General features: G+C 49.2%; 1 protein-coding gene across 1 annotated transcript in view; it reads right to left on the bottom strand.

Annotated features, from left to right (window-relative positions):
- Window positions 1–14,878, bottom strand: part of SORL1 (sortilin related receptor 1) — a 151,298-nt gene that overhangs the window by 57,686 nt on the left and 78,734 nt on the right. The window contains exons 15-21 of the mRNA XM_082683701.1: window positions 13,812–13,940; window positions 13,233–13,318; window positions 9,566–9,738; window positions 8,172–8,303; window positions 6,006–6,097; window positions 4,291–4,537; window positions 3,486–3,624 (exon numbers count right to left, since the gene is read on the bottom strand). Coding sequence (XP_082539827.1) covers window positions 3,486–3,624; window positions 4,291–4,537; window positions 6,006–6,097; window positions 8,172–8,303; window positions 9,566–9,738; window positions 13,233–13,318; window positions 13,812–13,940 — 998 coding nt within the window. The remainder of the gene's footprint in view (window positions 1–3,485; window positions 3,625–4,290; window positions 4,538–6,005; window positions 6,098–8,171; window positions 8,304–9,565; window positions 9,739–13,232; window positions 13,319–13,811; window positions 13,941–14,878) is intronic.

Raw genomic sequence — 14,878 nt, 5'->3', positions numbered from 1 at the left:
CTCTGGATGGGCTGGCACTTCATCAGAGTTTAACTGGCATACACATAAACTAAAAATTGCAGGGGCACCTGGGTGACTCGGTGGGTTAAGCATCTGACTCTTGATTGGGGCCCAGGTCATGACCTCAGGATGGTGAGATCAAGCCCCGTGTCAGGCTCCAGGCTCAGCACAGAGTCTGCTGGGGATTCTTTCTCTCTCCCTCTGCCCCTGTCCAGCTCATGCATGTGCACCCTCACACATACTCTCTCTTTTTTAAATAAATAAAATCTTATAAAAAATAAAAATAAAAATGGCAGTGATGCAGCAACAGTGCTGTTTCAATGCTAAAGACCAGAGAGTACGAAGAATTCCCAAAGACATGAAGTCCACACACCCACAGACGAGAATCCGTACGAGGCAACATTCATAAGTTTCTACAAATAATTCAGCCCACTCTAAAGGTAGAGTTACCATAGCAGAATAGCCTATTGAGAGCAGAAATGCCAAGAATCAATTCACCCTGATCTGGTCCACGGGCAGGGGCTGTTCTTTTCTCAGAAGACACATGCCCTAGGCTATGGGGGGAACACAGAGCTTCCCCTAATGGAAAACAATTCCAAAAGGATTGGGAACGTGTTCTCTATATTCAAAGGACTACATATCATTTAATGTTTCAAGAAACCGAACAATAACAGAGTATCTGAAAAATACTCGGGGACAGGATGACAATTTCACATGGGGCTAGGTCTGCAAAATAGCAAGACTAACATTGTCACACGGGGAGCATGTGAAATGCTCCCACCCAAAGAAGCAAAAGCTACAAGCACGGAACCCCAAACGGGCTGCGGCATTTCGGGAGTCTGGTCTGGACAGAGGTGTTATACAGTCTGAGAGGCTGTCACCAGGGGCACACCCCAGACCAAGCAGACCGAGTCATAGACCCCAGGAGGTAGGCAGGGCAGGCGCTGATGGGGTGCTACAAAGCCACAGAAAACCTGGGCGAGCATGGAAGGAGCGGTCAGCAGAATTCCACCAGAACACAGCCACACGCTCTACATACAGGACGCTCCAGTCCCGTGTGGGCGAGGCGGGCAGATGTGAAGAGTGGACAAGTGATAGTCATCACCTCCAAAGACTTCTCCTTTGAAGATCAAACGGCCGCACGAAGTCTTCATGGGGCAGATTCAGAACACACTCAGATTTCCTTTTGGAAGAGTCCTCCAGAACCCATTAAGGAGCCAGAAATGGTGCTATCTTGCTTAACTATCTCTACGCTTGAGAATTATCAGCTCAAATCCATGAGAATTTGCCTCGCTGTAGGTATTTAAAAGCCACGGCTTACTGCAGAGTCTGAAGGACAACTCCCAGAGCTCCAAAACATTTCCATTCACTGCAACACCCCCTGGATATATCGACAGCCTTGCGAAGGAAGCTCTTTAAAGAAAAAGCACTCTTTACGAAGAACAGATCCCAGGGACCCTGCATAAAAATCCGGCAGACATAAAGATGAAAAGAGGAGTCTGTTTACAAACAAGTAACCCAATGGACAAATGTTCCAAGTGAACAAAATTTCTATCACAAACAAGAACCCATCAGAACCAGTACTTCTGCATCGCTGTCCTGCGCCAGGGCACGGCTGCTCCCACAACGGATGACGAAGGGAGCAGAGCCCAACTGGTTTTCTCGAAGTCCAGCTCAGAAGTCCATTAGGCCATGGTTCAAATTCTTACCACTTACTAAACGTGTGATGTAGAAACGTGAACCTGACTTTCACGTCCTCACCTAAAAAGATGGAACTGTTTTCAGTACACGTGGATTTTGGGAAGATGAATGGAGGTTATTTGAGCCCACAAACTGCATCGGTGTGGGGCTACGACACAGTGATCCCTTAATAAGCATAGGTTGTCATGTGTATTATTATCATACATGTGATTAATGGGCAGTCTTGTATGTGTTGAGCAGACAACACAAATAATATAGGGGCACCTGTGCAGCTCAGTCATTAAGCATCTGCCTTTCGCTCAGGTCATGATCCCAGGGTCCTGGGATTGAGCCCGCATCGGGCTCTCTGCTTGGAGGGAAGCCTGCTTCTCCCTCTCCCACTCCCCCTGCTTGTGTTCCCTCTCTCGCTGTGTCCCTCTCTGTGAAATAAATAAATCTTTTAAAAAAAAATTAAAAATTAAAACAACAACAACAACATCAACAACAAACAGGCACCTCCTCCGAGAAGAATTGTGACTCCTCGGTTTAGCGGCAGAACTGGAACAAAGGCCCTGCTCCTGAACTAGCGAGGGACCTCTGAGAAAGCTTGTTGGCCTCTGAGATGCTGCTCCCTGATCTGTGAAGAAAGGATGGTGACACCAGCCCCGCCCACACCACAGGTCCGGTGCAAAGACAGAACACTAAGGCATTCTTACATTTCGAATATTCTTCACCATTTCACAAGGGTGTTCTTAATGCTATCTTCACTGGTCCCCCCAAAATAACAATGCTATCTGCAACCCTATTCTCTCCCTCTGTCAATCTTCTCCTAGCAGAGCACCGGCCAAACCCCATAAAACAACATCAACATTCTAGTGCCAAACAGGAAACCCAGCAGCTGGTCAGTCAGTAAAGGCAAATCAGCCAACCTCAGGATGCTATTTAATCCCACTGCGATAAACAGGGTGCCTCTTAAAGGGACTACTCTTCCCAGACCATCCTGCTCTCTGTCTTACAGAGCCAATGCTGTGGGGAGTACACGGAGGGAGAGGGCAGGAAGTGACGCAGGAGGCTTTCTGTGGCACAGTCTTGGTCTCCAGGACCAGCGAGCAGGTCACAAGGCTTGGAGAAGCTCTTGAAGCCTCACCCAGCAAGCTTTAAGATAGCTCCTGTCTGCACCCGCTGGCAACCGGTCCCTTTTCATGACCTCTTTCAACAAATGCTGAGCCCTACTCAGTGCTAGGCAGTGGCCAAACTGTTGATGGGGGGTGGGGGGGAGACCCATCTCCTTTGTGAGGTTTAAGAGAGTTTCAGGCGGGGACAGGTGCATCCATGCATCCTATGACGACACCTCGCATTAGAAGGGAGGTGGGTGCTCAGTGAGCAACAGGTCATCGGGGCAAGCAGAGGACATGACGGGACTCCCGTCGGGAGGCAGCAACTGGCGTCAGACTCCGCACAGCACGGCTCCCTGTGCGGTTGCCAAATGGGGAGTGAGCGCACGCTGGGCCTCTCCAGCTGCAGAAGCTACGCCACCAATCAGTCAGGGGCCAAAGGCAGGAGGAGGGTGTAATTACCCACCAAGGATCACACTCTAGGCAGGCGAAAACATGCTGTCTTCCAGCTGTTTGTGTACCATTAGAAAAGAAATTAAGATGTCATTAGGCAGAAATTAAATAATGGGCATGTTGTCGTGACAAGAGAGACGCAGGCTGCCAGCTCCCGCCTGAGCGGAGATTGCCCACACCCAGCCCCTTCCCGGAGACCAGCACGCGAGGGAGATGGCGCCGGCAATGCGGCCTTACCAGTGGTCTTGCCCTTGTAGAAAATCTTCATGTCCATCAGCCCCGTGAGCTGACTCGCAAGAACCGCCATCTGGGAGCCGCTGTATTTGGAAGCTCGGAAGATGCTGAGCTGCGACCAGTCATCCCAGTAGATCTCGTTCTAGAAAGAAAACCTTTGCTCATCAGTCCAGCTCCTGGGTCTCCGATCCTGGGCCCTCAGGACGAACAAGGGCTCCCCCCTACAGAGGACACCTAACATGCAGTGGTGAGTGATCAGCCCGACCAAGATTTCCACCGAAATGCAAGACGGTGGATTGTTCCAGACCTCACCCAAGAGCCATGATGAAGGAACGGCCCGGATGGCCCGACAGAAACTATCTAAGCGGTATAGAGCTTGACCACAGCCCAACCATTCAGTTCGAAATCTGCTTCCCAGTGGCAGGAAAAACCAACCATTCTGTTCTCTAGAGTCAAAGCAGCAGTGGCAGGGCACACGAGTGGGACGGAGCCCATCGGAGCCCATCAGGACACCAGCTGAGCAAGAGATAAGGCCACTGAGCTCAAAATGCCAGCACTCTGGGGCAAATGGAGATTTTTCTATGAAACAACCTCAACTTTTAACCTTCTGAACCGGGAACAGTGAGTCGCCCGATGCCTGCCAACTCTGTCTGACATCCATCCAGATGAGCTAAAGGCAACAGCCTCAAAGGCAGAAGGGAGCGGATTTTCTAGAAGTCAGTCAGACAAGCAGCTCTGCAAAAACCCACGGGCAGCTCTTCCCCCGCTCTACCAGACTGCCCGGAGCTGGGAGCAAAGGAGGCCCCACCTTAAAGACAGCAATGGCGTAGGGGTGCGGGAGGTTGTCCAGGATGATGGAGCGCTGCTGGCCGTCAAAAGTGATCCGCTCAATGCAGTCCAGGTAGGCATCTGTCCAGTAGACCCACTGGTCATCCACAGAGATGCCGTTGGGCCACTTCACATCCTCTGACACGAGACGATGGACAGACGAGCCGTCCATGTTGCTCCGATAGATTCCCGGCTTCAGGTCTCCCCAGTCGGTCCAGAACATCACCCTGGTCAAAACGGGAGAACGCACATTTCATTCGACCTAGGGAGTCAAATGCTACCCCAGGAGGTAAGAAGCCTCTAGAACCGTATAGCCAGTTCGGTCAGCAGTATGATTATTGTAAGCGGTAATTCTAATACTTAACACCACCAAATTTCTAGATCCAGAAATTCCTCTGCTGGAATTCATCCACAGATGTAATCAGGTTATGTCAAGACAGCGTACCATGACATTCATCGAAGCACTGTTCACACCAGCAAAAAAATGACACTGGTGTTATGTGTCTTTAAAAACACATACACTTTAAGGGGGTATATGTGTATACATGTCAACATGTTAATCTACAGAGAAAATGAAACATACAAAAGAGTATTATGATGCCTGAAAATCTCCATGTTTCCAGGTTTGCTCACACAAAAAGGTCATCTTCAACCCACGTTAAATGTTTTGAAAACAAGCAGAACAGTCCTTATCCACATTTCTATTTGATGCCTGAGTGTGTGTGTGTATATGTGTGTGCTCCTGTGTATTAAGGCTATGTGCTTGCACGTGGGTAAAAAAGAATTCTGAATGATACACAAGAAATTACTAACCAAGGAAGTGTGAGGGAGAAGGATTAAGAGTGAAAAAGAAGGGAAAAAATGTTTTTCCTTTCATAAACTTCTGTTCTCTTGTAATTTTTAATGAAGCACATATATACTTTTTCTCTTTAAAAAAAGATCTAGGGGTGCCTGGGTGGCTCAGTGGGTTAAAGCCTCTGCCTTTGCCTCAGGTCATGATCTCAGGGTCCTGGGATTGAGCCCCAAATCAGGTTCTCTGCTCGGCGGGAAGCCTGCTTCTCTCTCTCTCTGCCTGCTTGTGATCTCTGTCTGTCAAATAAATAAATAAATAATCTTATTAAAAAAATAAATTTAAAAAATTTTAAAAAGATTTAATTCTCTATCATAAATAGTAGAAGGATAGAAAGCCTAACTCAGAATTTCCTTTCAGCTATGTTTCCTTCGGTTAAGAAATTAATAAAGAGCACCCTTGCATTTCCCAGGTGCATATAAATCGCTAGTAAGAAAACCCACCCAAGCTGGGGTGGGCGGGGGGTGGGGGGGTGCAGGCAGGGAGGAGATAGAAGGGATCATATGTTTGCATCATGCGCCAAACTCGAGATAAAAAATCCTCACACTATCCAACCAGGCCCGACTACGCTACATCTGTGGAGAGACTTTCAGTAACACCTTTCGTCGGAGAAACACCCCCCAGACGTGAGACGTGTGGATGTGGAGACTCTGAGGCTTGCTACCAAAAAGGGAATGGAGTTAACCGACAACGTGACTGAGCTCTAGTTTCAAGACTCAAAGTCACCAGACTATTTCAACCGCCATCATCAGAGAACAAGCCTGTGTCCGACAGTCTGCCTTCCCATGAGCATCCGTCCGTTGCAACATTGGCCACATGCTGATGTCCTCTGGGGCCACACTCACCCGTCTTGGGGCAGGAGGACAAGAGCCCTGGGCCGGTCGAGCACGGAGGCGTTGACGATCGTGAGCCGGAAGTCACCGTCTGGATTGGCTACCTGACAGAAAAAGGAGGGGGGAGGGGCCGGAGGGGAAGCCAGGATGGATCTGAGCTCCTTGAAAGCCCACCTCGCGGTTTCCTGCTGGGCTGCCACCTCCGGACACGCGCCTCTCCAGCTGCCAGATTCCCCAGCAGGCTCACCTGGGAAGCCTGCCCTGACTTCAGGTCAGAATGAGCCGTTCCCTCCTCGGGCCCAGGTGACAATTCTTACATGGTCTGACCGCAGTGCTGCTGCCCGTGCCCCGGCTCTGGGGGCACGAGGACAGGTCTGCACAAAGTACTCAGTACGTACTCCTGACTGAACCCACCTATGTTGCTCCATGCTCCAAAGCCACCAAGGGCTCCACGCTGTCCACAAAACAAACACTCAACGTCCCAGCCTTCCAATTAAGAATCTCCATGGACTTCTAAGTCTCTCTCCTCCATGCTTGGTCTCGTCCACTTCAGCCCCTACAACTCTGGGGAGGCTGGACCTCTCATGGCCCTCTAACCCTGACATACCCCTCCTCGTCCCTCTGCTCGTGCCATACCCACTCCCGGGCCTGTCCTTTGCTCTGTTATCAAATCGCATCTCTCTTTCCGAACCTCAACCCTCCAGGCCCGGCTCCTCAGCTAACTCTTCTGACGAGTCTTCCTCAACGAGCATCTACAGTTCCTGCCGGTGACTCGTCTTACCATTTCCCACAAACGGTAGCTGTGTCATATGCTGTGAGCGTGTGCACACGCACACTCTCCGGCAACCCTCCAGCACCTGGCCAAGTGCTGACCACACACGGGTAAAGGAAGGAAGGAAGGAAACGAGAATAAGACCACCAGCGCTGCACTCGGTACGTGTCAGGCACCGGGGGGGTCTTTCACTCGCTTTCCTCAACCGCACTGTGAGGGGGACACAGACTGTCCTCGGCTCGGAGGGCACATCCCGAAGGCCTTCCCACCCACCTTGTATAACGCTGCCCCGCTCCACAGTCACACGGTCACACTGCCCGTTGGAGAGTCTCTTTAGGACTCATCGCTGACACAACCGACGGACGTAGGTCTTCCTCGGTTTGCCTCCTCTACTATCATCTCTCTCTCTCTCAGAACGGGAACTTGAGTGTCTCACCTACGTCTGTATCCTCACAGCCTCGAACCACACCTGGCAGGCACCATGCGAGAAAGAGCCCCCGTCCAACCACAGTGTGGATCAATGAACTTACACCTCACAGACGCAGAACTGAAGCTTCAGGGGATAAGAAACTTGGCCAACACACTTAATTAAGCTACCAGAATGAACACTGAACCCAGGTCTGGTTCCCAACTTTGGGGTTTGTCTTTGCAACTTCTCCCAACGGTGCCTCCCTGCCTCTACTGAGCTTCCCATGTGTAACCCGCACACCATGCCTCCCCCTAGTCAGTACAAAGAGGGATGGACACAATGTCCCAGGGGCTCAGCAGTGCCTTCTGAGAGGCAAGTGTGCCTATGACACCATGACTTTGGTGTTGGAGAGGCTCTGTCTTCCTCTCACGCTGCGTTGGGTCGCTAAGGGGCAGATAAGTCAAGTGAGAGAATCAGAGCCCTGTTAGCAGGGCCGTCGTGAGAACTGAATCCAGGAATTCAAGCCAAGGGCTTCCCACCGGGCTTGGCACAAAGTAAGTGCTCGTTGTCATCAATAATCATAATCATGATCATGATATCATCTTAATTACTCTAATCAACTCCAATAATACTAGAGCACTGATAATACAGCACTACACTCCTGCTATGGTGTTATGTAATTACCGTCATTGTTACCACCACCCGTCGCGGCTAGCCAAAACAGAACCGTTCGGGGCATCTTAATGAAATCTCTGCTTGATGGGTTCAGGCATCCTGTTCTCATGTGGGACCCTCAGGCCAACGAGCAAGAACTCTGAAACTATCCCCCTTTTCTTCCCTTGCTGGAGGCTCCGCTGTTCCAGCCTCTGGAATCCTCCAAGGACTTCCAGAGAAGTCGGATACACTGGCTCCGCCCCCTGTGCCTAACCTGGCTCGAAGCCCAGGTACCCCCTGAACCTCCGCTCACTTCATTAAGGACAGCATGGGATATACCTACCTCGATCTTTTTAAAGCCAGAGTCCACCCAATAAAGTAACTGGCTGAGGGGTTCAAAAGCCAAGGCTTCTACGGTTTCCAGGCCAGAATTGATGATCACCTCTTGCCCTGTGCTCCCGTTCAAACAGAGGCGCTAAAGGGGGGAGAAAAGAAAGTGAGTGCTCGAATGACCTCGTGCCAGCTCAGTCCCGTGGTCAGCAACCCGCTACTCCACTGTGACTGGCAAGGCATGAGATGCCTTCTGTCGGTCAACTTTCCACACGAGCAAAGCTGGTTTTTAATATACGCTTTTCCAAGATATATCATGGCTTCCTGTTTCAAGTAGAAGAGCTACACAGAACTTAATCATTGGCATTACTCTGCGTTACTGATATGAACGCAGGTTACTGAACGACGCTGTATCCCAATAACGAGGTTGCAGATTACTGAGAAGCCTGAGTCTGTCTGCTTTTGAAATAAAGGAAACCAGGCTCCTGGTATTTTTAAGTTCTTGTATCGGCTCCTCTAGACTGTCTTCCCTGTGGGGGCTCCTGGCCATCAGGTGCTGTCGTCAGGACAGGCTATGCTCTACGGTCGCCTGCATCCCCCCAGGCCCAGCCCCTGAAAACCCAGGCACTGTGAAATGTCTGCTGGGTTGGAACTCCAGATAAAACCTGTTGAAATTGCTTCTCTAAAGAGGATTAAATAGGCAATGAATACAGATCAAACAGCTCCCCTTTAAAATGCATGGGCTTGAGTCTCTGGCTATCTACCTGGACTGTGTAGGGATCGTTATAGCTCACGTCCTGGTTCTTGGCTGTGTTTAGAACAGCTGAAGTGGGTCCTAACGGGAATCACCGATAGTCAAGGGTGCCTGTGTCATGGCTCAGGAAGGAGGACACCTCAGAGGCAGCTGGTGGGATAGTTACAAGTTATCCTGTACTGCTAGTCCTCAAATTTCCCCAGCAAGAAAAAGGGAGGCCTTGCTTACAAGCAAGAGGACAGAGCTGGGGGTCCCTCAGTTCTTCCTACAATGACAGAGATAGACAGGCCAAGAAAATACAGAAACACAAGAGGCGCCTGGGTGGCTCAGTCATTAAGCATCTGCCTTCGGCTCAGGTCATGGTCCCAGAGTCCTGGGATCGAGCCTCGCATCCGGCTCCCTGCCCAGCAGGAAGCCAGCTTCTCCCTCTCCCACTCCCCCTGCTTGTGTTCCCATCTCTTACTGTCAAATAAATAAATGAAATCTTAAAAAAAAAAAGAAGAAGAAAAAAGCAAAGTTTCATCCATTGGCCATGAGAGGAGGTACAACTTAAAACTTCTAATATCCATTTCCTGAGGCCGTCCTGAAGGAAGCTTCCTAGGATTGGGCGGTCACAAGGCACCACCCCATGAGCAGACAGAGGGCTGACGCACCTGGATGGTGTCCAAGGCCAGGTCGGACCAGTATAAGCAGTTGCGCTCGTAGTCGAAGTCCAGGGCCACTGCGGCCCGCAGCCCGGTGAGAGGCAACTGCTCTGTGACTCCCGAGGCCAGGTCATAGCGGTGGATGGACTTCCGCATGGCATACAGGATAAACTCGTTCTCCTCTGCAGAGACACAGACAAACATGAGAGAGGGTGGACAGAGCGGGTGCTGAGGAGGTCCCAGCACGTCTGGCCTCTTCTCTGCTCACCCATACACTTCAGAGCCAAGAATACGCGGCGCAGATCAAGCAGAACACAGGACCCGAGATTAGAAGGTGTGAAAAAAGGAATCCATTTCCACCTAGGGGGGCAAGTTACTTCGACTCCTGTAAATCTGTTTTCTCCTCTGCAAAATGTCTTTCTTGTTTTATACACACACACACACACACACACACATATATATATATATATATATATATATATATATTTTTTTTTTTTTTAATTGAGAGGCCCCAGTCATGCTCCAACATCCACACTTCTGAGCTTGGCCCGAAGGTCTTTAGAGTTGCACATGACAAAATAATTACCCTACTCAGCTTGTTCTCCCTCATCACATGACGGTGTCCCATGGCACCATAATCGTGTTGAGGAGAGACCCTTCATCGCAGAAGACTTGTCGCTAATCCACTGGCTCACCCATCCATTATTCACAATAACACAGAGCAGTTACATTAACCTATTCTAGTTTTGGCACAGTAATAATACATTCATTCCTGAATACTTAACAAAATGCTTCCAATGGAATCGTCTCAAAAGTTCTGTTTCTTCCTAACAAACACTACACAATGTCCGTACTCCGCACTGGGCGTCGTTTCACTGATGACTGCGTCGTGGAAGGACCACAATGAACTCGGGTTTACAAATGAGAAAACGGAGAGGTGTCCGCACCCGAGGTCACACAACTGGTAAGCGGCAGGACCAAGGCTTGAGCCCAGGCAGTCTGCATCCAGAATCTGTGTTTCACTCCCTACACTAGGCTGCCTCTTGCGATGTAGAGACTAACGCTGACACAGAAATAGTGGCTCTGAGTGCTTAAGAAGGCTTACTTTTTCTTTATTTTAAAGATTTTATTTATTTCACAGGAGACAGCAAGAGAGCGAGCACAAGCAGGGAGAGAGGGAGAGGGAGAAGGGGAAGCAGGCTTCCTGCTGAGCAGGGAGCCCGATGCGGGGCTTGATCCCAGGACTCCAGGATCATGACCTGAGTTGAAGGCAGACGCTTGACAACTGAGCCACCCAGGTGCCCCAGAAGAGTTACTTATATCAGACAAGTAACAGGAAGACGTGGTGCTCCCTCTCTTCCACGTTAGGGAACAGCATGGAAAACATTCCTAGTCCTTACTCTGTCTCCACGGCAACACAGAAGCGCGACACACCCGCATCCAAGTCTGTGTTAACCATGTGGACAGAGGGCTGCTTATCGGACCCGAAGCCCCCTGCTGCACGCCTGCCCGGTGGCCGTTTCTCTCTCGCTCCTTCATTCCTTTCATTCAGGGGGTTCGCGCACGCTAGCTACCCACTTTACAAGGGCTCCCGCACAGATAATGCACCGCAATGATAAATGGACCTACAACTTTTAGTAAAGGTACTTCTTTCCCTTTGGTCTCACTGCACTTCGAAAGTGTCTAAGCCTCCACCACGTGGTAACCACTTCCTTCTGGTTTTTAAGAAGAGCTTCCCACTGTACTTTCCAGGAAAGGGGATTGTTAAGGTGAAACCTAACAGAAACCAAGGACTCTCGTCAAAGCTGCCACAGAGGGCCACGGAGGTTACCCTCACAGCTGCCAGCCTCCCATGCCTCTAATGTCCACAAACCCCATTCTGCGATTTCTGTTTCCCCCCCAACCAACTGATGCCTTTACAGCAGAGCCTGGGTCCAGAAAGACCGGCCTTAGGATTTGATACAGAGGAACATGGACATGCATGTCCGTGTCCAAAACTCAACTTAGGAGAACAGAATTCTTGGCCAATCTCAGCCCTGAGAACCGCCTGGACATCTGTGTTATTATAGTCATCAAAAAGGAAGAATGACTTCATTTTTAAAAATCCTTCCAGATGCCCCAACAACCTCCTCTTTGCAAAGAGGCTTTGGTTCCCATCAGCTCTTCCTTTTGCAAGATACCCTTGCTTTCTGTACCACTTTTTTTTTTTTTACATTTAGGAGGTGGCCTTACATGGCAAATGTGATTCTTCCACTTTGTTCCCTGCTCTATTTTTCTCCTCTCAGAAAAGAAAATAGCTCTCCTACCAGTTGAGACGGCTTTAAACAAACTGTTTTGCCCCTCACTGAATTATCTCCAGAAATGTTTATTACAAAAGCCTGTACTCCAGCCCTTACGAGCAATCCCTCAGACCCTGCTCACCCAAGCCCTCGTCAGTAACAGCCCTCGTGAGGAGCGTAGTCGAGTATTATCCGCTCATCTGCGGGAATCTGCTGAAACCATGTTTTTTTGAAGTCTCCACAGTGAGGGATGTTAATTACTCTGTTAATGATGGAAGATTAAATTAAAGGGCTAATGAGCTTAGCATGAAAAACACCGGGGCACGCTGGCAAGCGAACAAGGGGGCGTGCTGCCCCGCCGGCAGAGGACCACGTGCTTCTCGCCACCCAGCGGGCGCCGGCGGCTGTTCCATCAGACGCCACGGCTGCGAGCGTGCGCCGACCATCCACCTCCACCGAGAGGTCAGAGCAGGAGGAAGGGTTCCCAGGGAATAACGAGGTTCTGCACGAGTAAGTACTCGAAACAGAGCCGGAAAGGAAAGGTGCTAAGAAATGAACTGTTTGCGAGGGTATCACCGTTTCGAGACTAGACTGCAGATCTTCCCCACGCACCACCTGTGCTGCCACCGCTCGCTCAACTCAACAGCATGTCTGGACCACACTCTCCCTTTACAGCAGGTGCACTCACTCCAAAGAAGTGTTTCCTAATGATTTGCATAATGATTCCCTGACGTGATGGGAATGACACTCATTGGCGACTCGGGCGATATCCGAGGAAGAGCACGAGTCTGGAGAGTCTGAATCTGAGCTCTGCCACTTACCAGGTGTGTGACCTTCGACAGGGGCATTAACCCTCTCCTCTGAACATGCTTCTTTATTTTTTTATTTTTTTAATGGAGCTTAGGACAGGATCTGCTCCACGAGGTAGTGAGAAGGATTAAAATGACAACACATGGAAAAAGCACATTAAGATGTGTGAAATTCCATTAAAGTATTCATTGTACTTATTACTATAAAAATTAAGACAGGCCACTTAGCTACGCCCCCAGAAGCCACAAGGCTCTTTATGTTCAGCGCTGACACACAGATGGAGGTAAATCACCAAAGCCCCTCCCTCCCGCCCATGCCTCGAATACGAGAGACGAAGAATAAATGCTTTTCAAGGAACAAAAGGGGCTTCCCTCAAAAAATACTTTCCATTCCTACAAAAGCTTAAGGCTCTAAATAAATTTGGTTTGGATACCATGCTTAGGGGGAAAGGGGAGCCCTGCGATGCTTGTAATTTCCAAGTCTTTCCTGCACTAAGTTAGAAGAGCCACGAGGCTAGACCTGGGTCGGACTGTGACGACACTTTAGTGAGAATCTCAAGAACTCAAAAGCGAGAAGCCACCTCTTACCTGCCAAGGGACACGGGACCAGTTCTCCTTCCAGTCGTGTTTCAACGTCTCCTCCACTACAAGTGTCCCCAGAAATCTTCCGATAGCTGTCATCCCCCCACCCCAAGAACAAGAGGTCAGACACAAACAGGAATAGTCACCGAGTCGCCATAATTGGAAATCTGTTTCCTATCCATGGACAATATACATTTCCCCATAGGACAAGATGACGTGTAATCATTCTGCATTGGTCCTGCTTCGAGTTACACTGGGCAGCCCACACAGTTGGGAAGCTGTCCTGGGCAAGAGTGTACATGTCTCTCTCCAACAAACTCCCATGAAGACACATCCTTGATGAAGTTCATAACTTAACACACAGCTAGAGCTGCAGAGAAGTCCACAGATTTGCATTTTGCTCACTGAAGCAAACTCTTGTACGTTTGTAAACATCTAATTCCAAATATTGCCCAAGCACCCTCAGACCTGCAAGCTTGGAATTCAAGCACTTGGGAGTAGGAAAGGAACCCAGTGGCCCTCTCTGCTCTCAAACCCAGTGCAGACCCCTCGGTCCCCAGCCACGGCGACTGTTATGAGACATACCCTCTTGTTCTCCTGTAAGTAGATCCCACAGGACAAGGCACGGGAGGAGAGTAGGACTTCCCAGAAAAATCTGGATCCGGAACACACACCTCTAAGGACAAATCTTCACTCATCTTGAAGCCGAAGTCACTAAAAAAGCAACTGGGGCTCGTTACGGCCGTTGGTTTACATACTTGGGGCATGTCAGTACCAACTCTTATGACTTCTCCCATAGCGCCCCCAACTTTAATGTCAGTTACTTAATATGTCCCTTTAAAGAACACTCACCTTTTTACGTTAACACATTTTCAAAAGAAACTTTATATCTGAACCATGATTGGAAAACCACAATCATTTGCCAAAAATAAGACAAAAACAATAAAAATCATTATTACCAAAAAACAAAATAATATTAAATTTTTTAGCTGGATCCAATTCCCTACCCAAAGATTCTAGGTCTGCCTGGTCCTTCTTAAGAGAAATTAGGAAAACGGGGGCGCCTGGGTGGCCAGTGGTTAGTTAAGCCTCTGCCTTCGGCTCAGGTCATAATCCCAGGGTCCTGGGATCGAACCCCGCATCGGGCTCCCTGCTCTGCGCGGAGACTGCTTCTCCTTCTCCCTCTCGCTGCTTATACTCTCTCACTCTCTGTGTCAAATAAATTAATAAAATATTTTTTTAAATTAAAAAGAAATGTAGGGATTAGGAAATGAGGGCCCCTGGGTTGTGCAGCCAGTTAGGCATCTGACTTTTGGTTTTGGTTCAGGTCATGATCTCAGGGTCCTGGGATGGAGCCCCGTATCAGGCTCCCTGCTCAGCACAGAGGCTGCTTGAGACTCTCTTCCTCTCCCTCTCTTTCTGCCCCTCCTACTCATGCTCACTGTCTCTAAAATAAATAAAACCTTAAAAAAGAGGGATTAGAAAATCTTGAAAGTTACTAGCACCCATGATCCTTTCTCCTTGATGTGAGTCGGAGAATTAAAAAGGAAATTTAAAAGAATAATCCTTTTTTTAAATTAAAAGATTCAATGTTATTTAAGACCATGCCCACGTACTACCTAAAATCACTCTGTGTCCCTGCACTTCGGGAC

Source organism: Mustela nivalis (assembly GCF_964662115.1).
Source record: "Mustela nivalis genome assembly, chromosome: 9".
NCBI classification, from domain to species: domain Eukaryota; kingdom Metazoa; phylum Chordata; class Mammalia; order Carnivora; family Mustelidae; genus Mustela; species Mustela nivalis.
This window is presented reverse-complemented; position numbering and strand designations above follow the sequence as displayed.